The following is a 26,210-nucleotide window of genomic DNA, read 5'->3' as shown; positions in this document are numbered from 1 at the left end:
AAAATAAAGATAAAACTGAGCAGGCAAATTGGGAAATACATGGTAAATACTTAAACCTTTTTACAAGGATAATATTTTGTCAGCACAAACCAACATTTTAAGTAGTAAATGGAAAATGTATTAAAATGAAAGCAATTAAAATTTTAATTAAGGAATAAAATAAAAAAAAAATTAGGCAAACTAGGCAAATGCACACAGGTCATTTTGGCTTCCTTTGGTTAAAAATATGAAAATGTGTGTGTGTGTGTGTGTTTCCCCCTAAGCCTATGATTAACAAATAATTATGTAAATTACATTGCTGAGGCTCACATACAGTATTCATAAAGAATACAATAAATATCAAGGAATAATTACAATAATAATAATACTAATATATATATATATATATATATATATATATATATATATATATATATATATATATATATATATATATATATATATATATATATATATATATATATATATATATATTTAACCCCCCTCCCCCCACACCTTATGCAGACAAACACTGCAACATATTAAACACTCTTGCTTCCCAAAATATAGTCTGTATTTCACTTTGAATAAGAGCCCATAAAAGTGCACTCACACTCACAAAGTCTCTATTTCAAGTGAGTGTCTGGACAGTTGATGAAAATAGTATCTAACTTTTGTTTCAGGCTGTCATTGTCACCTTCAAGCACAGTCACACCTCACAGGTGAAATCCATCATGGGACCAATTAATGATGCCGAAACATAGTTTGTTTTAAAGTAACGAGTTGGCAAAATATATTTGCGAGAACATGAGCAGTGTGCTCAGTTTGGTGCCACCTCCTCCTGATGCCAGCTGAAGAGGTTGGTATGGCAGTCAGAAGCAGTGTTGATTAAGACTAAGGTGCTGAAGCATGGACTGAAACAGACTCGCACACAGACCTCTCCAGCTTCATTACAGCTAGTATGCAAGGAGAAGGGGGAAATAAAGTGTCTTAGGATTAACAGGCCTCCTTTTCTCATGAAGCATCCAGTAATTACTCTTTTTCAAAGGTGAGCCCTAAAGAGCACTCTTTGGTTTACCAATTCATTTATAAACTCGCCTGCCATTTAAGAAATATCAATTTGTTCCTGACAACAATGCGCTTCCTGCCACCATCTCGGGTGGAGTGATGCTTAGTTGTGCTCGAGCGATGGTGCGCTATCTCCCGGAGGTAATTTCTCCGTGCGGCTCACCTACACGCTTTCCCTCAAGTTGCCACAGAGAATGGCCTTGAATGGGAAGGAAGAAGGGGAGGACAAAATTGTGTGGAACCAACAAAACAATTACATCTAATGACTGCAGTAAAAAGGACGGTGTAAAGTTTGTGATGTGTTAAAGTGGCTCCCTTCAGGCGACTTGAGCTACATACTAAAAGAAAACAGTCACACAGCACACTCACTCATTAAAAAGGCTTTGTGAAAAAGGCCAACAAACTGGCTTTATTTACAGGGCTGATTCAAGGATATTGGGAGCTGGTCTAAGCCAGACTATCGCTATTACAAGAGCTATGGCTCACTCCACTATCGACCGGGGAAGTCTGTTCTTATTTAGGCAATCCTCTTCACCAGTGCACACTAGACAAGTGTGGAAGCCTCTTTCTTCTTTTCATTCTCTCCCGCTCTCACTTTCTTCAATGTAAAGTGGATATGTATCAGCTTATTGGATTGGATCCAATAGGTTTCATTAGACTGCTGTCAGAGGACATGATTCTTTCACCCTTGACAATCAAATAAGTGTCTCTAAAGAGAAAAGGACAACCACAAAACCTCTGGAATTTGGCTAGCAGTTTCAGAAGTGATGCATTTTTATTTAATTTTTTAAAATAAAAAAAATATGGTACAAGTGTAATAATTGTTTTCTATTGCAATGTATTTTAACATTTATTTCTGAGATGACGGAGCTGAATTTTTTAACAGCCATTACTCCAGTCTTCTGTGTCACATGATCCTTTAGAAATCATCATAATATGCTTGTTTGGTACTGAGGAAACATTTCTTTTTAGTATCAATGTTGAAAATGGTTCACAGTTTTGTGGAAACCATGATATTGATGTTTAGGATTCTTGGATAAATAGAAAGTTCAAAAGAAGAGCATCTATATGAATATTTCCGCTCCCGCTGGCAGCTGTAGTGACAACAATATCTGTAGTACAACAAATGTCTCACAAGCAGGTGTATTGTAGTTGAATGTAAAAGTGAACATAAGAGTTTTCATATTCGCCCGACATCAGAGCCACTGAGGATGCAGTGGATTCGTTTTATTTTTGATGTTAATGCACCACCGAATGCACCTAAACTCGTTTGTCTGTGCAAATCATTTTACTCCAGACTGTTTTTTTGAACGAGGGACAATTCAAGACAGGTTTTGCTAAAAAGTTAGACCTCAAGGATCCAGCTGCACCTCCAGAAGAAGTCTCACACTTTATATTTTTTATGATTTTTTGCAAATTGCAACAGAACAGAGGGGTGGAGTGAGCAGTAGCTCATTAGCATTTAAAACAGAAACGGGTCACTGTGAACAGAGCTGTTTTTGACAAGGTGAAAAGGACCGCTGAGGAATTTTAACCAAAGTATGTTGCAGTTATTTTATAAAGACCCTAAAGAACCATAGCAACTTGTGGAAAATGGGCATCAAATGTCCCCTTTAATTATCAGTTTAGATCTCTCTCCTGTATGCTGCAACCGAAACCATATATATATATATATATATATATATATATATATATATATATATATATATATATATATATATATATATATATATATATATATATATATATATATATATATAAGTTGTGAAAAAGCTATCCAGCTCAACAACTGAGCTATTGTAGCCATTAAAATCCCCAGCTTGAATCACAATTTTTTTTTATAAGAGGAGTGTGATATCTACAGAATAAATCAATTCTGTACATGAAAGGGATTCCAGGTGATGATCAATAAACAAGAAGCATCGAACCATCATCTTCCCCAATTATTGACCTGAAGTGCTTGATAGTAAAGCCTCGGTGCATTTTACTGTGTGAGAGGATGGTGGCGATAAGACAAAAGAGATATATAGTAAGAGAAAAGAGATAAAAGATAGAAAAGAATGCAAGATCACCATAAAAATAAGACAGAATGCAACCCTGTAAAGTCTCAGTAAATGATCACTTTGCGTTAGATGTCACATTATCAGCTGGAAGTCCTGCTCTGCTGTGCAGTAACAGTTCAGTGTTATTCTACAATATCCTGTATTATGTTGTGGTAGTTCACACAAAAATAAAAAATAAAAATGATGTCATTATTTACTCACCCTCATGCTGTTTCAAATCAATATAGCTTTATATGAAACCCAAAATCAGCTCTTTTCACAAAAATAAAAGTGTATCCGCTGTGGTCACTATACATAGGACGCTGTGCTCAATAAATCCTTTTCCATTCAAGAAAGTCAGTCATACAGGTTTGGAACAATAAATGACGAATACTCATTTTGTGTGATTTCCTTTAAGCTATGTATTGTGCAGAGCTGTGTTGTCACTCTCCGACCTGTGCTGTGTGACAGTATCTTTAATTGTGTTGTGCTGTACTGCGGAGGCCGGCTCTCTGACACAGCAGATTTTATTCCATCATGGCCTTTCATGTTCTCTTCAGCAGGTCTCACTACAGTCATCACCATCAGCAGGCCTCAAGAGCACTGCCAGAACACTACAGGCTGATGAAAATAACAAGTTGCTTTGCTCTTAACTTGTGGCAGTGCATCTTTTCAGTTTACTTTAACTTTGCTTTACTGGAGTGGATTATTTCAATTAACAGCGGAAGGAAGGAGGATATAAGGAAGTGAGTCATACCCGAGGGTGATTGTATCCTCCGTAAGGTTCACAGTAGTGAGAGTTATAAAAATTGAACTAAAGTGTTTTTTTTATCACTTGTTTTTTGTCACACTTTATTTTAGGGTCCAATTCTCACTATTAACTAACCCTTAACTATGACTTTTGACGGAATTAACTCCTTATTTGCTGCTTATTAATAGTTTATAAGGTAGTTGTTAAGTGCAGGGTATTGGGTAGGATTATCGATGTCATGCATTATATGTACTTTATAAGCACTAATAAACAGCTAATATGTTAATAATAGGCATGCTTATAAGCAACTAGTTATTAGTGTGAATTGGACCCTATACTAAATTGTTACCATTTTTTTCTTTTTTTCCCCCCCTATATTCAAACCTTTTTTTTCTTATCATGGACATTGTGGAATACATAATCCATCGTAAACAGAGTTTTAGGTTATTTAGGAAAAATAACCAGCAGACAATTATGGTCAATTAATCAAGAGAAGCAGAAATCATGATCCTTCAAATACAATAAATCATGCATCCCTGGTTTAAGCTGTACTTTTCAGTAGGTCTACACTTTTGACTCCTATGAGAAAGAAACTCTTCTATTTCCTTTTCACCTCTACTCAGTTTTGCTGGGGTAAGTTTTTTGGGGGATATATGGATATGAGTTAAAGGCAGAGCCAGATTGCATACAGGTACTTGAGAGTCATGCAGTGTAAGACAGATGTTATCGGTAACCATGGCAACCCTCCAGGCTCATCCCTTAGCTCTGCAGAAAGCCTTCTGCTGCTGCTCATCCTTCACTCATAAACATCTAGCATTACTTTTATTAACATCACTTGCTTGCGAGATGAATGAATAAATAAAATGGTCATCATACATTCAAAGCACTCAACACTTTAAATGAGCCCCTAAGATGCAAGCTAATTATACTTAATCATTCGCTGGAATATTTACTCCTATGCTTAGTATTCATCCTGTAGAGAAATTTCACTGCAGAGTTATCAATCTATTAAAGTCTTTATGAGCCGATGCTGTGATGGGGTGTTTTTATGTTTGGTGCGGTACTCACTGGACTGTAGTTGTTATGTGGAGTTTGCGCAGACCGGGAGTGGGAAACTGCCGAGAGTTGATGTAGGACACTTTTGTCATGGCTGTGTTGATGCTCTCCAGGTCATCAGCCTCCATGACCAGCACTGACTGAGCCGGGTTGAAGTGGAACTGAGAGGGATCAAGAGAGTGTGAGAAAGAGCCAATTTTCATAATTGAGAAAGAGGGGGAAAAAAAACTAAAAGCAAAGAAGCTAATTAACAAGTCAACACATTTACATATAGATTAATAAATGATGGCTTGGAATGACTGACATCAAAGTAATCTCTAATATATTCTGTTAATATTAAAGAGATGGACAAAGAATGGAATGTTTATCATTTTTCCAATGATAGGCTTTGCACATGTGTATGTGTGTTTGCATGTACCTTTATGCCTTTTCCCAGACTCTCGAGTGAGCTGATGTCCAGGCCTTCCTTGCAAGCCTGTAGGCAGGAGATCACCTTCTGAGTTGCGATCTTCCCAGGTCGGATAGTCAAGCCAGAGAGGCTTCCCCGGAAATACTGTGTGAACCTTGGAGTGGTCACCTCTCCTCCTGTAAACACATTACAAATCATGCACACACATACTTGAAGTTACTGGCAACAAGAAATACTGTACAAAAGCAAAAGATATCTGGAAGCTAAGTGACAATCTGTGTGTAAGTGTGTCAAAACTTGAAAAACACCTAATCTGCTGAAATCTGCTAGGTTTAAAAAAAAAAAAAATGTAGTCTTTGCAGTCTGCAATGTGATTCTGCAGTTTATCAAAAGTATAAAACAAGAAATCATTTCATTAATATATTCTATATACCATTTTATATAAATGTTTTATTATTATTTACATTTTGAAATTGAGAATTGCACTGATATTCCTCAAATATTGTATTTTCGTCTTAAATACAAATGTATGCAAATAATCCAGCTTTAAACATTTAAGTAGATTTTATTTAAAGTTTTCATAGATCATTTCATCCTTAAGTATGACGTATGCCAGACATCTCTGATCATTTAATCTTTAAGCTGCAGTCGGTAACTTTTGACGCTCCAGCGGTTAATAAACAGAACTGCTTGCGTCTTGCGGAAGAACATCGTAGCCGGAACTACTTCTCTCTGTTTATGTCAATGAAGAACCACAACGGTACTGGGTTACTCCACTGCGGTACCCCCGAAGCAATCTAAAATAGTCCGAATATAAACACTTATTATGGGTGTACCCTAATGATTCAGGACAGGCTAAAAACACGGTTTGGAAAATGGATTCATGGTGTACCCGCTTATCATATACATTTTGTAAATCTTGAACACCAAAAAAAGTTACGGACCGCAGCTCTGATTGGTTGTTTCTTACTGGGAGAGGATGAATTTCTGCAAATGGCAATAGGACCACTGGGAGGAGCCAGAGGAGCTTGATTTTTTCACGGATTATCTATCTCATATTCGACTGTCAGGACATAATGACAGGTTTCACAAATTCATTTTTACAAAAGTTACCTACTTCAGCTTTAAACCCGACCCTTTCTCACAACCAATCTGCAAGCTCACATTCAGATATGCCTCCATCCAATCAACAACTGATGGATAGAACCAAGTCAAATCGAAGTCATAATCTAACCGATTGTGAGGACATCATTTAATAGTTGCATACTTAATTACTAATGGTCTACTGTCCTGCATTTACTTGCATACCACATGGTGATATGTCTTCTTTCATTCTTTCCTCAGTGACAGCATGTTTTAATTAATTAAAAAAAATAGATGCTCATGCTGACCTGCTTAATAGACACCTTGATAAAAAATGTTAGGGAGTTAGAGTAAGGCCAATAACTGTTGCCGATAACACCCGCTGTTTTCCCTCCCATACATCCCTGACTGATGAGCTGGCAGATTTGGGGAGTCTAATATCTCCAGATGCAGAAGATACTGTCAAACCTAAAAGCCTCAATATGAGGGTCTGTGCTTCCAATGCTTAATTGCTTCTCTTTTTAAATTATTTAGTTGACAGATGTTATCAATTAAATGTTATTCCACAGATGAAACAGCAGAGGAACATTTGCATTCTCGTTCGTGCTCCCTCTAAAGGACAAAAGCACTAATGAGACTGCGGTCCTCGCATGGCATATAAGAGCTGTCATGTCACATCGGTATCGATCATTAGGTGCATGGCAGACAATAACAAGCAGAACATATCCCGAGCCCTGTGGAAAAGGCATGGTCATGACCTTACGTTTAGATTAGCACATCTGATTTCTCATTATAATCCAAAATAGTCAAATGTTACTGAGAAGAAGCAGCTCAGTAAAGGCCTTATTTATCTTCCTTTATACATGCTTATTTTTAAAAACATGTTTTCTTTGTTTTTATTCTTCATGGAACAAGGAATGTGATAATTTTACAAGGATACTTTTATGTGCATTTCTTTCTTAACAAACGATAACAGAATGTACACTTTTTTTGCTTTAACACTTAATAAATGCTGTTCTTTTGAATTTTCTGTTCATGAAAGAATCCTGAAAAATACACTTTCACTGTTCCCAATGGTTCAAAAAGCATAACAACCAATAATAACAATAATACATTAGCATATTATTATGATTTTTCGAAATTATCATGCGGCATAGAAGACTGGACTGATCGCTGCTGAAAATTCAGCTTTGCCATCACAGGAATAAATTACATTTGAAATATATTAACACATTTTGTAACTTAATTAATTATAAAAAGTGAATTATAATTTAAATACAATATCAATTATTATGGGGTTTGATTGTATTTTTGATCAAATAAATCCAGCCTAAAAAAACATTTTATAATGCAGTACTTTTGAACAGTGTAGAAATTTTGTTTTAAACATTAAACGCACATAAGTTACATAGTGAAGGGCTTGACATTAAGCTTTTACATGATTTTATTTTTATTTATTTTTTCACAAATGTAATTTATTCTGAAGCGGTCTCATTAGATGCTCTATCAGGTATTACTTTAATCAGCATATTTTTGATATTTGCCTTAAATTGATTGCTGTTACACTTTTTTACTTTATGAAGGACAATATTTTTCTAAACTGATTAAATGTACATATCTCCATTTACATCGAATTCTTACATTTTTTCAATACATTTGGTTAGAATAGTGAGACACTGTATGGTTGTTACTATTTAAATGAAACCAGTATCAACAAACTCCATCTGTCTAAATGCATAAATAATGTTATCAGATGTATGTTTTTACTTTTTTGACATACAAATATGAAATGTTGGAAAAATGCAATGATACTTTTAAATATGAAATTAAACCACCAGTAGGTGGTGGCAAGTCACTTTCTTAATGAGTGAATCATTGATTCAACCGATTCTTTCAAATGGCTGATGTTCCTGTAGCTCGAGTGGTAGAGCATTGCGTTAATAAAGACATGTTAGGAGAAACTTGTTAGCCTGAATGCAATGTAAGTCGTTTTGGATAAAAGCATCTGCTATATGCATAAATATAAATTATTCATTAAATAAATGAAGCAAGTAAACATTTTTATAAATGCTCACTGAATCATTGACTCATTCAAAAATGAATCATTTAGTAGTGAAAGTCTGTTGTGTTTTGCATGGACATGCGTGACTGTTATGCTATGGCTATGCTTAGAACTGTTTTTGTTAGCGAAATGGAGAAAAAACGATCCATAATGTGAATAGTGAACGATCCGATGCTTCGATTCGAGGAGCTTGATTTGACTTCCAATCTCACAGTTGAATATTCGTGGGGTGTTATGATTATGCCATTTTGACTATTGGAGAGCTCAAATGTCTGATTTCACATAGAACTACCAGTTTTCTTCCGATACAGCCTATTATGATAAATCTTTAAATAAGAATCTGAAATAAAATAAATATTTTAAGGTGCATGAACAAATTCAACCCTAGTTATTGTTTTGTTATTACAATTTTGATCAGGTTACTTGTCTGGTCGGGCAAGTAAAATTATTTTTCACTTGTCCCTTCGCAAAATCCACTTGTCCCAGACAAGCGGACAACCGTTAATGTCGAGCCCTGTAGTGGATCATTTAATGTGATGATAAGAAAAAAAGCTGATAATCCTATTTGATGTCTCGTCAAGACAATGGCCACCGAATCCATTTTTATTCCAAAGATGACAAGGATCTCAATTTGTCCTGAACAAATACCATCCCTGCTTTCCATAATGAGGTGGTTTGTTCCTACTTTGTTGATTGCATGGAGTGAAAATGGACAGGGTGTGAGAAGCAATCTTGCCCGCTAATGGCTTGAAAAGTTATCAGTTGCGGTTTAGTGGAGCTTAGACCAGCTTCATTGGGCTGTAATGGCAAGTGAACTTTTCCCCCATTCAGGGTTTCTTAATCCTTAATATATGGACCTCTTATATATATATATATATATATATATATATATATATATATATATATATATATATATATATATATATATATATATATATATATATATATATATAAAAAAATTCCCAAATCAAAGCCAGTGAAAAGAAAGAATAATCCGCAATCAGCACAGATGAACAGAAATGCAAAAGTGCTTAAGACTCGGAACTTAAAGACTTTGTCACCTAAAACAATGACTTAGCCGTGACTCTATTCTCTCAGAGGTTTGTTTAATTATTTAGCTCATGAAAGCGAGGTTAAGGACAGTTTCTCCATTCAAATGCGATCATTAGCTCCATTTCAAAAGGGCTGAAATTGACAGGCCGTGTTTCTTTTTTGATGTTTTCACGCCTGAGTCTCTTTGATTAAATGAGGAATCCGGGTAGCCTGAGGCCAAACACATTGCCTCTCTCTTGGTATTCGAACCACCTCTGCCATGCTCACGCTGTCATATCAATAATGTAGATATCTCTTAGTCACACCCTCTCTGAAGTCTGAAGCTATCTGATCACATTTCAAAACTGGTGGATGCTGATTCATCACCTCCTATATCTTGGTCGTCCAAACCACAGTTATGCCACCATTTCATTTTATCGATCATCTTTTCAAAAGGATAATCAAAACAACAGCTCCTTCATGGTCTCACCTTGCCAGCAGGCACCTACGGTTAGCTGTACATCGATCTCAGAGGGGTGGATAGGCCAGTCATCCGTCACTAGGTAGGGTTCGTATGTCACTCCGTCTACGAAGAGCGTCACTGAAGGAAACTCCACGTTGATGACGTAGTAATGCCACTCTTTATCACAGATCTGGAGATGAGAAATAGAACAAGTGTAAATGTAGTTACAAGGGCAAAACAATATTAATTAAAAATCTCTACTTGACCAATCAGTTGACTTATAATTAATATGATTTTGAGCTCAACTTGACCCCAAAAGGATTCCCTTCTTAAAAGACTGAATTATTTTTTTTTTTACGTATAAGAAACTGATAAAGAGAACTAGTCCTAAACCTTAATGGTTTATTTGTTATGTATTTTTTTACTTCATCTTAAAAATCCACTTCTCATGGTTGGGCACACTGCAAAACAAAACAAAACAAAACAAAACAAATTATACCCTAAATGAACCAACCTCTAACCAACTATTGAACAAAACAAAACAAAAAACAAAAACAAAACAAAACAAATATCTTAAACAAACAAACCTCAAAGTTAAAATTCACAGCAAAACAGTCTAAACTACAAACTACAGGGAAACAATGCCGCTATTTTCATCAGGTTTGAGTTCTTATCTGAATGATATCTGCGCTTAGGTTTAGGTTTTCAGTTCACGTTCATGTGCCCTTAATGAAACGGAAATGTAACTTAATTTGCCACCATTAGCTGTACTATTCATCATTTGTCATCTGTCCTATTAAATTAATTAAGTATAATTATGATCAGACGCTAATTACAGGGACAAAGATTTATGAGTATGAAAAACATCAGACCACTTTAACATATCAAAGCAAACCAATCACAGCCATTTAAAGTTATTCTACACTTTATTTTTTTTATAGCATTTATAAAGTCATAGTTAATAACTACAGGCATTGATAAAGAAAGGACTAAAAGCAAACCTATTAGAAAAATATATAAATGTTGAGGATAGACTGCCTTCTGCTACTCTGAGAGAATGGTGAAACAGGCTTAAAGATCCCAGCTGCATTTACCGTATTTTTCGGACTATAAGTAGCACCTGAGTATAAGTCGCATCAGTCCAAAAATAAGTCATGAGGAGGAAAAAAACATAAATAAGTCGCACTGGACTATAAGTCTCATTTATTTAGAACCAAGCACCAAGAGAAAACATTACCATCTAGAGCCGCGAGAGGGCGCTCTATGCTGTTCAGTGTAGACTACAGGAGCACTGAGCAGCATAGAGCGCCACAGTGCGACTTATTTATGTTTTTTTCCTCCTCATGACATATTTTTGGATTGATGCGACTTCTCTTGGTTCATTTCTCTCGGTTCATGTCAAATAATTTTGATAAAATAAGTCGCACCTGACTATAAGTCGCAGGACCAGCCAAACTATGAAAAAAAGTGTGACTTATAGTCCGGAAAAAACGGTAATTGCCTCACTCTTTCAAACTTTAAAAGCCACAGTGCCAAAAAAATATATTATTTTGACCTTTAGCCACTTTATTTGTGGGAATAAATAAAGGAGAGGACAGGAACTGCTAGTGAGAAGATGGGGGAAGGAGAACTGGTTAACAACACCAGCCAAATTTGAACACCACAGCTCCACATGTGTTGTGCTAACTGCTAAGCTGCTACAAGAAGTTGTATTTTTTAAAGGAAGCATTTTACATAACAGAATCTTTTTTAAAGAAACATAATCCAACAGAGTTTCAGGCTTATAGCAAACAGATAGATTGGTCATAACAGGCAACTGACACACAATACATTATTGTGTTAATAGTTGCAGAATTTGAATATATGTTTTTTTTTCATCAGTGTCACATTGTCAAGATAAAGTTAAAAACAAATAAAAATAATTTAAGCTAAATATAAATATTTATAAAAATCACAAATTTCTAACAAAATTTCTAAAATGTAAACCACTCAATAAAAGAAAATTTATTAAGAATATGAATAAATAGCATAATAGTATATAAACGATACTAAAAAACTCGCCCAGCCAGCCATGACTTTGTTTTTTGTTTTTTTTTGTTTTTTAGAGCCAAATTGTTAAGATTATCAAGATATAGTTAAAAACTATTTTTTTTTTGTTTCTTTAGACATTTTGTTCAACAGTGCTGAAAGCACAGTGTGATAAGAAAGATGAAACTTCAAAAAAACAATTAAATATTCATTTAATTAACCTGTTAACTGTCACTCACGTTTTTGAAGATAGACATGAATGTGCATGATACAAACCTAAATTTTTATAATTCATGACTGAAAACATTTTGTAACATGATTTTGATGTACCATTTACATGGTAATGCAATGTCTGATTTTAAAATGGGTTTTGAAGGATGAATTTTGAGATTTTATGTTTTCAAGTGATATATAACTTCTGATGATTTCTAAAAAGTGATAGGGAAAAAGGCAACGAGGAAGTCTTTTTTTTTAAACAAAGGTAAAAGCTCCTTTTGTAATGTAGATTTCTGAGGGTGCACTCTTGTCATAAATTCATCTATTACTTTTCCTACATAATTTTTAACAAAAAATATTGGTAAAATATATATTTGGGAGTCTTAGACCTTTCCAACGATATATAGTTTGTCAAGATTAGATTAGATTAGATTGTAATATAGTATAGTCAACGTAGGCGTCCCGTATACGGGACGGGGTGACATTTAACAGGTTAAGATTAACTCCTGACACCCTATTACATTAACAGTAAATGAATGGTGATTATCAGAGAACCGGTAATGTTATAATGATAATTTGCTAGTATAGTGCAGTAAACATGCTTTTTCATACTCCACATGCGGTCATGGAGAGCACCATATGGAACTGCAGCTGTCTGGGTGGATGATGCTGAGCTTCTGCAGAGGGGAGTTAATGGAGGAAGAGTCCAGGTCTCCAGAGACAACCTCTTTCTCTCCATCTAACCACTGCCTCTGGGGACAGATCTCACTCCACACCTCGATTCCTATACTCTTTCTCTTATCTCTCCTTTTCTAGAATAGATATTCTCTTTAGCTCCATCGCACTGGACTCTTCAAAAACCTCTATATTTTTCCTCTCTTTCTGCAGCAATGTCACTCTATAAGTCTAACCTTTTTTCTGTCCTTTTCAATGTTTCAAACATGACACAGACACACACACACACACACATTTTGATTTGGGCACTTGAAATTGAAATACAGGTCCATGAGAGGCATTCTGGGATATTATGAAATAAAACTGTAAATTCAATTAAATTGCATGGCAATCACTGGCTGCCGGCTGGCATTTGAACACCTCACATATATAATATAATATAATATAATATAATATAATATAATATAATATAATATAATATAATATAATATAATATAATATAATATAATATAATATAATATAATATAATATAATATAATATAATATAATATAATATAATTCTCAAAAACACAGCAAAGATTGTAATTATGTATTGCCATCCCATTAAAGAAGAACAAGAAGAAGAAGAAAAAAAAAGACTCTTCAAAAAAATCCAGAAAAAAAAAAAAAAAAAAAAAAAAAGCTCATGCAATTTAGAAAGCCTAAGTCAATGTCCAGTGTCAGTGAGGCATGAAAAAGCAGCATTAGAGCTGGTTAATTAAACAGCTCAAAAACGGCTCTCTAAAAACCTGGCTTCAGTTCAGAGTATGACAACGAATAGCCTGTGTGTAAACATGTGAACAACACTTGAAGCTTGTTAACTGCAATGTAATTGTGTGCAAAAAGCATAAGCAAAATATGTAGATTACAAATATGGAAAACTGTTCATCAAATTTTTGGAGCTGGGCACTTCCATATGTATCAACCAGTTAATACAACACTGAACTTCCCTTCTGCATCTACATACAGGTCTAAACTTAACTAAGAATGTGCAAAGCTACATGTCAGACATTAGATGAAGCTCAACAGAATGGACCAGAACAAAGGCACAAGACACATTTTTATAAGTCAAACAATTGTTGCGATGTTCAACGAAAACAAAACCACAACAGTCAAAAGTATCATAATGAAAATTGCTGCATCCACATTGTTATTTTAAAATAATACTTTTAAAATAGCAATGTGGATCCTGCAGTGGTGCTTTAAATTGGATAAATAAAATAATAATAATAATAATAATAATAATAATAATAATAATAATAATAATAATAATAATAAATATAAACTTTTCCAAAAAGGTTGGTTTTTATGTTTGTGAAAAATAAATATAAATTTCATAAGTAGTTCATGGTACTAGCTATGAACAGAATATTGAATTTGTTCACGGAAGTCACAATATGTCATTTTTCATATGTTAATGTGTGGAAAAATGATTTATTATTTATCAGATTTTATATATGATTTAAGTCTTAAATTACATATTTTATATCTAAATAATTCAATACTTTACAAATATTTTCAATCTGGAATGAATGAATGAATGAATGACCGACTGAACGAACAAACAAACGAACGAACAAACAACTTAATTCCCAAAAGTGTTACAATATTTTTTTTTTTCACTGTGAAAACAAATTTCACAACAAACCTTACATTTTAACTTCAAATTATATGAATCTATTCTAATAACATACAGCAAAAACAAACTTAAACATATACAATAAATATAGTGAAATATATCATTTCATTTATTCATATTTTATATTTGGGATCTTGGGATCTGAAATAAAAACCTGAGACATCATACATAATAATTAAAAACAAAAAACAAAGAAATCTCAAATGAATTAACATCACAAACTTCAGTTGTTGGCCATCCACCATATCCCATCTCTATTCTAAACAGACTGATCATGCTTTTGACTGCCATTTATAACAGAGCTGATGGCATGTCAACCTCTGCAGTCTCTGTCCATTCTCATCGTTATAACATGTCTGAAGAGGAACGAACAGAAAACAGCGCTGTGTGAGCATGTGCATGCATTGCTGCTAATGAAACACACACATGGAGCATTAATCTTGGTCTGACAGGAGATGATTTTGGCTGTTTCAGCACACAAAGGCACACGCCGCCAAGGATTAAAACACGCTTACATTTGGCCTCCTCCTCCGCCCCCATCCATCCATCACTCGCTATTTGCGTTTTTTTTGCTCTTAACATTTTTTATCTGTCCCCTTGTCAACAAACTGCATCCACAACCTTCAGAGCAAACAAATAAAGTTGTGATAATAAGCGAGAGCTGCAACACAAATAACACCTAGAACTATACGTCTCTTTCTACATATGCAAGCATCATTGTGTCATGTTGGCTGGGGGAGAGAAATGCCTCACATGCTGTGGAGGTACAGGCCTGTTCCTCATTCAACATTAATGCATTGTGTTTGCAGGCTTGTGCTGCTGCTCAGATAAAGCTTGCAATACACTGAGATGCTGCTCTCTAACTAGGGTTGGGTGAGGTGTGTGTGTGTGTGTGTGTGTGTGTGTGTGTATACAGTACAGACCAAAAGTTTGGAAACATTACTATTGTTAATGTTTTTGAAAGAACTTTCTTCTGCTCATATTATTACAACTTAAAATAATAGTTTTCTATTTGAATATACTTAAAAAAATTATTTATTCCAGTGATGCAAAGCTGAATTTTCAGCATAATTACTCCAGCCTTCAGTGTCACATGTAACATCCAGTCTATCACATGATCATTTAGAAATCATTCTAATATTCTGATTTATTATGAGTGTTGGAAACAGTTCTGCTGTCTAATATATTTGTTGAATAAAAGGTTAAAAAGAACTGCATTTATTCAAAATAACAAAAAAAAAATTCTAATAATATATATTCTAATAATATATTTTCTTTACTAACACTTTTTATCAATTTAACACATCCTTGCTGAATAAAAGTATTGATTTTATAAAAAAAAGAAAGAAAGAAAAAAAAAATTACTGAAATGCTAATTTAAAGTATAATAAATTTAAAAACAATTATTTTAAATTGTAATAATATATCACAATATTAGGCTACATTTTTTTCTGTATTTTTGGTGAAATAAATGCAAGCTTGATGAGCAGAAGAAACTTCTTTCTATATATATATATATATATATATATATATATATATATAGTTTCAGGGAAAATAAACATCAAGACATCTTGTATATTGTCAAAATGATGTAATATATTACAATTTATTATGTCTTTGCAATATCACCGATGTCTGTCTCTAACTAACACTCACACAGCATAAATAACTCTCTCTCCCTGCTCCTGGAATGCCTCCATGTCTTTCTACAAAAGAAGAGAGCCGGACAAGAAATTTGGAAAGAATAAATAGCTACCACAGAACACTTTTCGGAGGTGGCATTTAATCAAGGAGTCCAGGGACTCTATAACTGTGAGCTGAAATGGGAGGTGCAATTTAAGGTTTCATTATTTCCTCGATTGAACAGTAGATTAAGCTAATTTTAGGAGCTGCTTTATCTGTTCCATCATCTGCTCTCTCAAAAGGCCTTGTGGAAAGAAGGATTTGTTCTATATACAGAATGGCAAAAACACAAGTGAAGAAGTGCTTTTTCTCTCCTCCCTTTTTTCTTGGAGGTGTAGATACACATCTCATAATCGATTAGAATTCATTAGACGGAGATAAAACTCATGGTGTGCAAGGTTGGGAAAGATCTTCAGATAGTAGTACTGTATCTGCTATTCCCATCACCTTCATGCAAGTTAACAAAGGACACTCTGGGTAATTGATTAGGGAAGTTTGATGCTGTGCCGACTAGCACATGCTTGGCACTGTTATCCACACACCTGCCTCCTCATCTTCAGAAACCAGGAACGCTACTATTGGAAGCATAAGGAGATCTTCAGGACACCTGTGCACTGACACTCTCTCACAGCCATTATTCACCAGGACAGATGGAGCTCAGCCAGACGCTCATACCTGACTTGGACATCCCTATAGAATTCAATTAGACCGTGCACCTCTTACTGAGAAAGTCAATGAAAGAGACACTTTAAAGCATCCACTTTCAAATGAAAGTCTAGGCTCGGTGGCCGGTCCGCTGTGAAGAGAAGACGACAAACACTGCAATTTGCTGATTGCAGTGACACATTCCAATGACAGTTCTTTGGCCGAAATGATACGAGAGAGATCAGTGACTGATCCAGCAGAGCAGGTATGAGGATCTGCAGTGGGCCGTGGTATTGGCTGTACCGTGTAAGTGGCTTCTGATGTATGTGTGGACGGAGGGTCTGACTGTGGCTTTGCTCAGGGCAAACACAAATGATCAGCTGCAGTGAGGAGAGAGAGTTTGTGGAAAGAGAAAGGAACAAAAAAACAAGTGGAAAATGCTATATGTTGGATTTGTTCTTAAATCACTATACAATTGTGAGCTACGTATACAGCAGTTTAATAAACTTAAACTAAAAGAAACAAATATAACTGCACAAAATTAAATAAGTGAACAGGAGCCATTCATAATTTAAAACAGAAGTTTGCTACACTAAAAGCCAATAAAATCTCAACTAAAATTTAGGGGGCAATCTCTAAGATCTGTCTTAAATTACTATTTATCCAGTACAAAAACAATAAGGATCTTAGTTATTAGGACAGCATTGATTTAAACACATAAATGCAATGATATTTATATATATATATATATATATATATATATATATATATATATATATATATATATATATATATATATATATATATATATATATATATATATATAAATAAATAACCAAATTATGGATCTTAATTGAACACATAATAGCATTTAACTTAATAAACCGTGCTTACTGAATATTTATATTCTATTTTACAAAAACTAAATCCACAACCCACTCAAAAGTGCTAGGACATCGAAATTTGGGCTTGCCTTTAACTGAACTACCATTTTACATTTCCTGATCCTCCACCAAAACTGAAAAACGCCGCAGGCACGTCCTTCATGGTGTTTCTATGACTTTCTCAGTATTCATTATAGGCCGTTTGGAGCAAGATTGCAAGTCTATGTTTAAACGTTGTTTATCAAGTGAATTTATTCATGCCGTGGCCACAATTAAAAAATGAATACAGCTAAGCACCACAAACACAGACCTAAAGAGCCAATCACACAAAACACATCACTCATGGAAAATACGGTGACCAGCGTGGCAGCATTCGATTACAATTAAGACACAAGTGTTGTGAATGAAATCTGACAGATCTTGCTGTGTGTAGTAGTGAATGTATTTTGCGGATGTTGTTTGTTCGGTGGCAGGCATGCTAACAGAGGTGGCGACGGGCCTGCGGTGCTCTGGAAGGTGACTATAAATTACAGGCTGACAGAGTGAGTAATTAGAGCAGGAATTAGACTGTGCCCTCCGGGGAAAAAAGTCAACTAAAGAGTGACCTCTCCTAAGCTTCCCAATTTGGAGCCTACACTGTGTAAATGAATCTATTTGCAGCCAATTACCATTGCATATGTACCAAAATACTATGGTAGCACCGTGGTATTTTCGGGTACATTTTGGGTGTGTATATCAAGGTATTTACAGTACAAGGTTTCAAAGTCAGTACAAATCAGATAGTAATACTATTGTACTTATACGCACCATTTTTATAGTACTCAATCGTACTTTTTAAGAATACCATGGTATATGTCCAAAATATCCTGGAATTACCATGGTAACATGTAAAATATACCATACTAGTTCCATGATTCATTTTTGTAAGCGCTATGATGGAATTATCATGAAACATGTATAACATGAAACATTTTTATTCACATTCACGTACCGTTTTTATGGTTAAATGATCATGCAATTATATTAGCATGACACGTCAAAAAATACCATGCGACTATCATAGTACATACCCAAATAATTACAGCCATACCATGGTAATTTTATGTAAGCTAAAGATTAATATACATAAAATTGCATGTTCATATACATGTCATTGGCATTGTGCTTGTGAAAAAAATAGACTGACCATTAACACTGCACCATTGACAAAAAGCACAATCATTTCATGGTACTTTCGGTAACTGACACATGCAGAGAGATTTTAAAGAAAACTATTTCATTGCACTTGAATGCACATTTTGACATGTTGACATCTAAAGGCTGTCAGTTAGGTTGCTTGCTGTGGGTGTGAAAGTAGTGAGTCTCCCACTGGGCTGTTTAATAAAAAAGTAGATATTCTCCCCGCACAGTAGTGAGCATTGGCAGCCCTGCAGTTTGCCACACGGCTGCTAACTCATTAGTATGTCAATAATGACACACTCGGGTCTGTGTGTCTTTCCCTAGGGGGCATGTGTGAGGGAGAAACTTTGAGCAAGTTGCACGAGTGCGTGTTTGCGTATGCACTTCTTTGTGCATTTTTTAATCTCATAAACAACATAATGAGACAATAAAATACTCAGCTAATGAGCTTGAGACCGTCTCAAAGGCACATGCCTGTTTAGAAATTCAACACTGTTGGACACAGAGACAGTCTCTGAAGGGAAATTTGAGCTCATTCTACAGTGAAAGAACAAATTCAAACTCCAGCTTTCAATTATGAAACATCATAATAAGCAGTTGTTGTTCTCCTGCGCATTTTTTCAAACACAAAAAGAGAAATCAAAGAGTGTTGATGTGCGTAAAACATGTAGGCTGGTTGCCGATGGCTTCGCGCAACCTTTTCAGAGACTTCAAAGTCTCTGCATCATCCCAGTCTCTCAAAGCTTTTTTATTCCCAACCCTGTGCCATTTTAGCTTTTATTTCTAATGTGAGTTTAAGTCTGAGCCATTTTCGCATCGCAGAAATACTGCTGCTGACCTCAGACACCAGCTGTTTTATCAAAGGCTATGTTCACACTCTAAGTAAATGTGTCCCCCCCAAAAAAAATGTTTTGCTCATTTGTGACTCAGATCAGTTTTTCTCATGATAGTAGGCAGGTTTCCATTAGCCTTCAAATTGCGCAAATTGAAATAGAGAATTGAAAACACGCCTAACGGAAACATATCAATTTTGCAAAAATGTCCATATATCTGCTAAAAGTTTGGTAGCACTTTATTTTACAGTCATGTTCCTCATGTACATACTATGCACTTATTATAGTAATTACAATAACTATGTAATAACTAGGTACTAACCCTGAACCTAACCCTAAACCTAACCCTACTCCATGTAGTTACCTTGTATTACCAGAACTTTAAATACACTGTAAGTACACTATAAGTGCATTTAGTACACGTTCTGTAAAATAAAGTGCAACCAAAAGTTTATATGCTCGCATGAGGTGATTTTCAGGCAATGCGAAAAAGGAATAATTCACAAAACTGCAATGGAATCGTTTTTATTCCTTACATTTACAGGTCACATGGCACATGTAAAAAGTTTTGTGATAATTCTGCAATGTACTTTAACCTCTAAGAAACACTTCACACGTGGCTGCTCTCCACTATAAGGGGCTTTCCCCACCACTAATGCTTAGACAATTTACAATACACACGTCTACAGTGCAGTGTGACTGTGACACGGCCACTGAAGCTGATTGCGGCCACTCTAGTCAATGCTTGTTTTTATTCCAACAGCACCACGCACGTTTCTGAAATGGGTCTCTGTACTGTACTCTGTACTATACTGTTGAGACTCGAACCCACAACCTTAGGGTTAGGAGTCAAACTCTCTAACCACAAACTCTCTAACCACTAGGCGACAACTTCCCCACATACCCTCCCCCATAAGTATTCCACACAAACTCTACACATTTTATATATATATATATATATATATATATATATATATGGAATTGGCATACTTCTTTTTAGTTTTTGCCGTGGGTTGTTTTTTCAACTCTGTGGGTTAAAGCGACCCCACTAACGCAATAATTACCCCCACCCCCTAGTTTTGAGAAGCAATTGGACAGATTTTGTTGTGAAAACCTGTAAAGCCTGTATGTATTGTCAACAATCAAGCAGAACCATGGTCTGTTCACACTGGAAATCTGATATTAGCCACATTTAAAACAACAAATGTGAACAGCTATACAATTATTTTTTTGATCTGATGGAACTGAGCTCTAAGGTTCGCATTGTGAATGTAGATGTTCATTTGACACCTCCAGATCTGATGTGCTTTGCACGCTTTTCAAGAGAGGGACGGGGAGTGTGAAAGGCTAGAGCAAGTAAGAGGAGGAGGCTAGGAATGGATGGGGGTAATCGAAAGTGTGGGGTTGAAAGCCAGGAAAATAACTCACTGAAAATCATCAGAGGAATAGAGGAGCGACTCTGACTCACCATTCAGCCTGAGACTGATGGGGCCGTAGAGTTCAGCATCAGTTCATCAAAATGTGCACACTTTAATATCTACTTGTGCACCAATTCAAACCCTGGTTCCTCCATCGTGCCTTCTAAAGCCATACGCAAATCTATGCACGCTACATCTATCACTCCCTATATTTTCTCCTAAAATGTACATGCAACCTTTCAGCATGCATTTTTTTTCCAATCACTCCTGCATTATTGATGCAAATCCATTACACTGGCATGGCACTGGGACCGATGTGGGCCAGAAAGAGTTTCAGAGGCAGGGAAACAGCCTTGTTCCTGAATGAGGGCTTGAAGCAGCACTCAGTCAACCACATTGCAAAGCAATCCCTTAAACTTCCAAAAGCAACACATGTGTGGAAAGATTCAACATGTGCATCAGAAGCTGCCAAAAGAGAATTGGTATTCTTTTTGTGTCTCAAGAGGTCTAGGTGAAATATTCCTTGTGGAGCAGAGTACAACATATACTTTGAAGCAAAACACAGTAGGAGGGAAAGAGAAAAGAGGGAACACCTCCCTCCACTCACGAAAGAGAATATCAGACGCTGAATATTTTGATGCTGTTATATTTGGAATATCAAAAATAAAAAAGGAGCAAAAGGAGAAAATGTGTAGATGAAAATCAGGTATAAACTGATTTGGTTTTTAAGTTCTCCCTCACTATCTCTATCACTCACATGAGCGGCTTTTGGTGAAAAGTTGTGGAAAGGTGTATGTTCATAAAAGGAGGCAGTGGTGCCTGGCGCTGATGGACCAGCTAATTTTGTTCAGCTAATGTGGAAATAAAGCTGCAGAGATGCATTATTCAGAGGCTCGTGATTATTTCACAGCACAAATCAGCCTTCAGGTACATCACAATAGTTTTTTTTTAGCTTTTTTTATGGCAAGGCATGAAAAGAACATGAATGCTAATACAGGCTCAGAGCCAATAGAAAACACAATAGTTTTGCAACTTTTCTGACTCTACTGATTCCCGCGCTCCTTCCACTATTATTTACAGTACATGCATAATAAGAACATGTACAGACATGAATGACATTTCAATCCATTTAAATGCTAATAGAAAGCGTTTCACATTGTGTCGAGTTTCATTTATCTCACCATTGTGTTTTTGCGGCCATATACAATAAGTATGGCGATTGCTTTGAGACGGCACAGAACACATAATCCTCTAAAATATGATGCACAATGCAAATGAAAAGGCATATATGTACAGTATATGTATCTAAAATAATACAAAATAAAATATAGATTACATATTTTATGTATGTTTAGATATATTTAATACATAATTTTATATGGTGCTGTTCATTCAAGTAACATCCATAACAGAAATGTTCTGTTCATTAGTGAATATGTCCATATAAATCAGTGAACATCAGAAGTTTATGGCAAATACTACATGAACAATTCGATTTTAATGAAGCACAGATTACTGTTCAATGCAGAAGCCTCAATTTGAGTCTGATACTTTATTATGTTAGTCAAAAAGTACTGGTAGTGACATAAATTTGCCAGATTTGCTGCTTAAGCTGTTGTGGGGTTCAGTCACATTGTTTCTAGATTATGTCACTGCCAATACTTGTAGAAACAATGTGAATGAACACCACAACAGCTTAAGCAGCACATCTTGAAAAATCCCAAATTTATGTCACTGCCAGTACTTTTGGCCATGACTGTAGGCTTTCAATCAATGAATGCGATATTTCTCCACCCGGAGGCCTGACTACTTCTTACAAAAGAACTATCAAATGGAAGGAACTCTGCAAACAAATGGCTAATAATTGAAACATTGGTGGAAAGCAGGATGCTTGCTGATACAGACAATTTGCGATCTGTCATAACATATTGGAGCTTTCATAATGCCTACAGCCTTTGGATGGAACATTATAGTAAAAAAAAACAATAATTATCCATCGACTTTCCGTGCACCAGCTGCTACTAAAATGAATTCATTTTTTTTAACCTGTTCTTTATTTTTAAATATATTTTAAAATTATGACATGGCTTTGCAAAACATGACAATACTTGTGTGTATTTGCTGTAAATCTGTGTAAGTAACTGAAATATCAAATGATACATGTTTCCTCCCTGATTTATATTAGCTTTAAGCACCAGTGGGACTCATCTATTTGTCTATAGTTTAAGTTTTACAGCATTCGATAAGCTGCACACTCTCCTATGTGAGATCTCATTATAAGTCTTCATGTATTCATTAAAGCAAGTAAGCGATCATGCATGGAACACAATCCATCTAACACAAAACAATACAGCGTCTTTAGCGCATCGCAGATGGAAGCCACAGATGTGGTGCATGTAATTGTGAGTTGATAAGCATACAATAAATGTAATATTGACAGGACGGAGTGTAATTTTCTGCCGCAGAGGTGCAGGTCGATGATCTGAGTGAGACAGGGATAAAAGACATGCCTTTTCCAAGCTAGTACTGATTGTTCGAGGTGGGCTTCGCATGGACCCTCGGTACATGCACACACACCTCCGATCAATGAGCAGAAGGGTCGATGCAAACAAATCTTTGAATATCGATTAAGGTCAGTGTTTAAAGAACCATTAAAGGATGATCTGCCTTACATCTTAACCAATGTTTTCATAGATCTGTCGAGAGCTCATCAGTCCATGTGTCTGTTTAATGACCATTGTAGAAAAAAATTATATAAAAAAACGTATAGCTTTAATTCAAAGAAACGGTGAGTGCATTGCTCCTTTTAATAGATAAAGCCATGCCCTTGCTTAAAACACCAGATGAACTTTGTGCACTGCCACTGAGGGGATTGGGGATCAGATCAAAACCATTATTTACTTTGGAACAGATACAGTAAGTTTGTGATGCAAGAACAACAACAACAACAACAAAAAAAACAGCTTAAAGAGGCAATATGATAATGTTTGCATCATATTGTTGCATGTTTCATGAACCCATAAAAGAGGTGTGAGAAACCATAGCAAAATTTAAATAATTATTCACCACTAACCCAATGTTGGCCAGCAATGACCTTTGTTTTGGCCTGACATATCAAAACAGGGAAAACAATATGGAAACACACACACACACGTTTGTTTTTGTGAAAAGTGGGGACATCCCATGAGCGTAATGGTTTTTATACTGTACAAACTGTATATTCTATGGCCCTACACCAACCCTACACCTAACCCTCACAGGAAACTGTGCATTTTTACTTTCTCAAAAAAAAAAAAAAAAAAAAAAAAAAAAAAAACTCATTCTGTATGATTTATAAGCGTTTTAAAAAATGGAGACATGGGTTATGTCCTCATAATTCACCCTCTCTGTAATACCTGTGTCATACCCATGTCATTATACAGAGTTGTATCCTGATATGTCACACACACACACACACACACACACACACACACACACAGACAGACAGACATCCTTTGGTGTTTCACAGAAAAAAGAAAGTCATACAGATTTGGAATGATGTGATGGTGAATAAATGACAGAATCTTCGTTTTTAGGTGGACAAACCCTTTTAAATGTTGATCTGTTCCTCACACATACCTCATGAAATCATATGAACTACATCTAAATAATTGTATGGTGCTTTTGGTATTTTTTAAGCTGTACAGATCTCACTGTAGATGGAAAAAAGCTTCATTTTTTTATTTTTTTTTCCTAATGACAGAATACAGGTTTGGAAAAAGATGAATGACAACACATAATTTTTTTTTAGTTTAACTATTCCTTTAAACAACAATAATCTAGTATCCATTAGACTGAAAACCTCTAATCCATGCTAGTAGAAATGGAGAGACAAAGAGAAACAAAGTTCGTAAGTGAGCAATAAAAAAGACAAATAGTTCAGAATAACCCAAAATCAAGTTTTTCCCTCCTCTCACTTGGCATCACTCCCTCCCTCTCCATCATTCTTTCCATCTCAACGAAAAGAGGGGAGAAAAAAGCTAAAGAGGCAGGTGTGAGGAAGATTGCAAAATCGATAGGGCTAAATGGAGTTGCAGCGGAAGCCATTGAGTGTCCTCTCAGAGTGCTGATGAGACTGCAAAGAGCAGCATTTGGATTAGATGCCCAACAGCCAACACCCAGTCTTTTCTCTCTCTCTCTCACTCTCCAACCTAAACTGTGTCTGCCGTGCTATCACCACAAAGCTATTTTAATAGATCAGTGTTGGGTGCTTAATAGAACATGACACTCACATTGCCGCAGGCTGGGGTGGAGATGGCAGCGTCAATCAAATCTTCCACAGGTGCCTTAGATCAGGACATAGTGACAGAAATACCACAGCATCTTCCTTACTTCCTTACAGACTTGTCAACAGGGCCTGACTGGCACAAACATATTCACATCCTTCTACTCAGCTGACAAAAGCGCTTTAAGTAATCTGAATTTCTTACTTTCTCACATTCTGATTTTGTGCTCAAGAAACTTTTCTATGATGCATTTTGGAAACCCTGCATTTATATGTAGCATTATGCATCCTTGCAGAATACAATTATCTACAATACTGCAGTGCAGTACAACCGACCCCTAAATGTCACAAATCAACAACACCACCACCACACTGGTCACTTTTTCAGTTTTTTCCTAGCTAAATAGGCTGCACTTGGCCCAACCAAGCTGAAAATTGGACGAGACACTATGCAGAAGAGTCAAAACTTTGTTTGTTGGGATTAAAGTTAAAAGCCAAACTATGGTGCCATTTACAACAGAATATTGTTGTTTAGGTATCAGTGGCAAGTAGTCAGAGGGAGGGTAGAGAGAAAAGAAAGAAAAACAGATGTGTCTTATGCCGGGAACAGAGTTGTGCTGTGCTCTGAGATCAAGGCAAGCATATTCTGTTTACTGCCTCCAAGCTGGAGAGACACCATTATCAAACCATGCTGGTACATGGCAGGGAAAACAGGAAGAGAGAAAACGCACTGAAGTGTAAACGAGCACATTCACACCTTCT

At 35.7% G+C, this 26,210-nt stretch overlaps 1 protein-coding gene across 2 annotated transcripts in view; it reads right to left on the bottom strand.

The window, feature by feature from the left end:
- LOC127933594 (calsyntenin-2-like) overlaps nt 1-26,210 on the bottom strand; it is a 175,943-nt gene that overhangs the window by 13,426 nt on the left and 136,307 nt on the right. For both annotated transcript variants that reach the window (XM_052530680.1, XM_052530672.1), the window contains exons 9-11: nt 9,973-10,135; nt 5,315-5,481; nt 4,909-5,057 (exon numbers count right to left, since the gene is read on the bottom strand). In XM_052530680.1, coding sequence (XP_052386640.1) covers nt 4,909-5,057; nt 5,315-5,481; nt 9,973-10,135 — 479 coding nt within the window. The remainder of the gene's footprint in view (nt 1-4,908; nt 5,058-5,314; nt 5,482-9,972; nt 10,136-26,210) is intronic.

This window comes from Carassius gibelio, chromosome A2, assembly GCF_023724105.1.
Source record: "Carassius gibelio isolate Cgi1373 ecotype wild population from Czech Republic chromosome A2, carGib1.2-hapl.c, whole genome shotgun sequence".
Taxonomy (NCBI): domain Eukaryota; kingdom Metazoa; phylum Chordata; class Actinopteri; order Cypriniformes; family Cyprinidae; genus Carassius; species Carassius gibelio.
The sequence above is the reverse complement of the archived record's forward strand: the minus strand, read 5'-3'. Positions and strand labels throughout refer to the sequence as shown.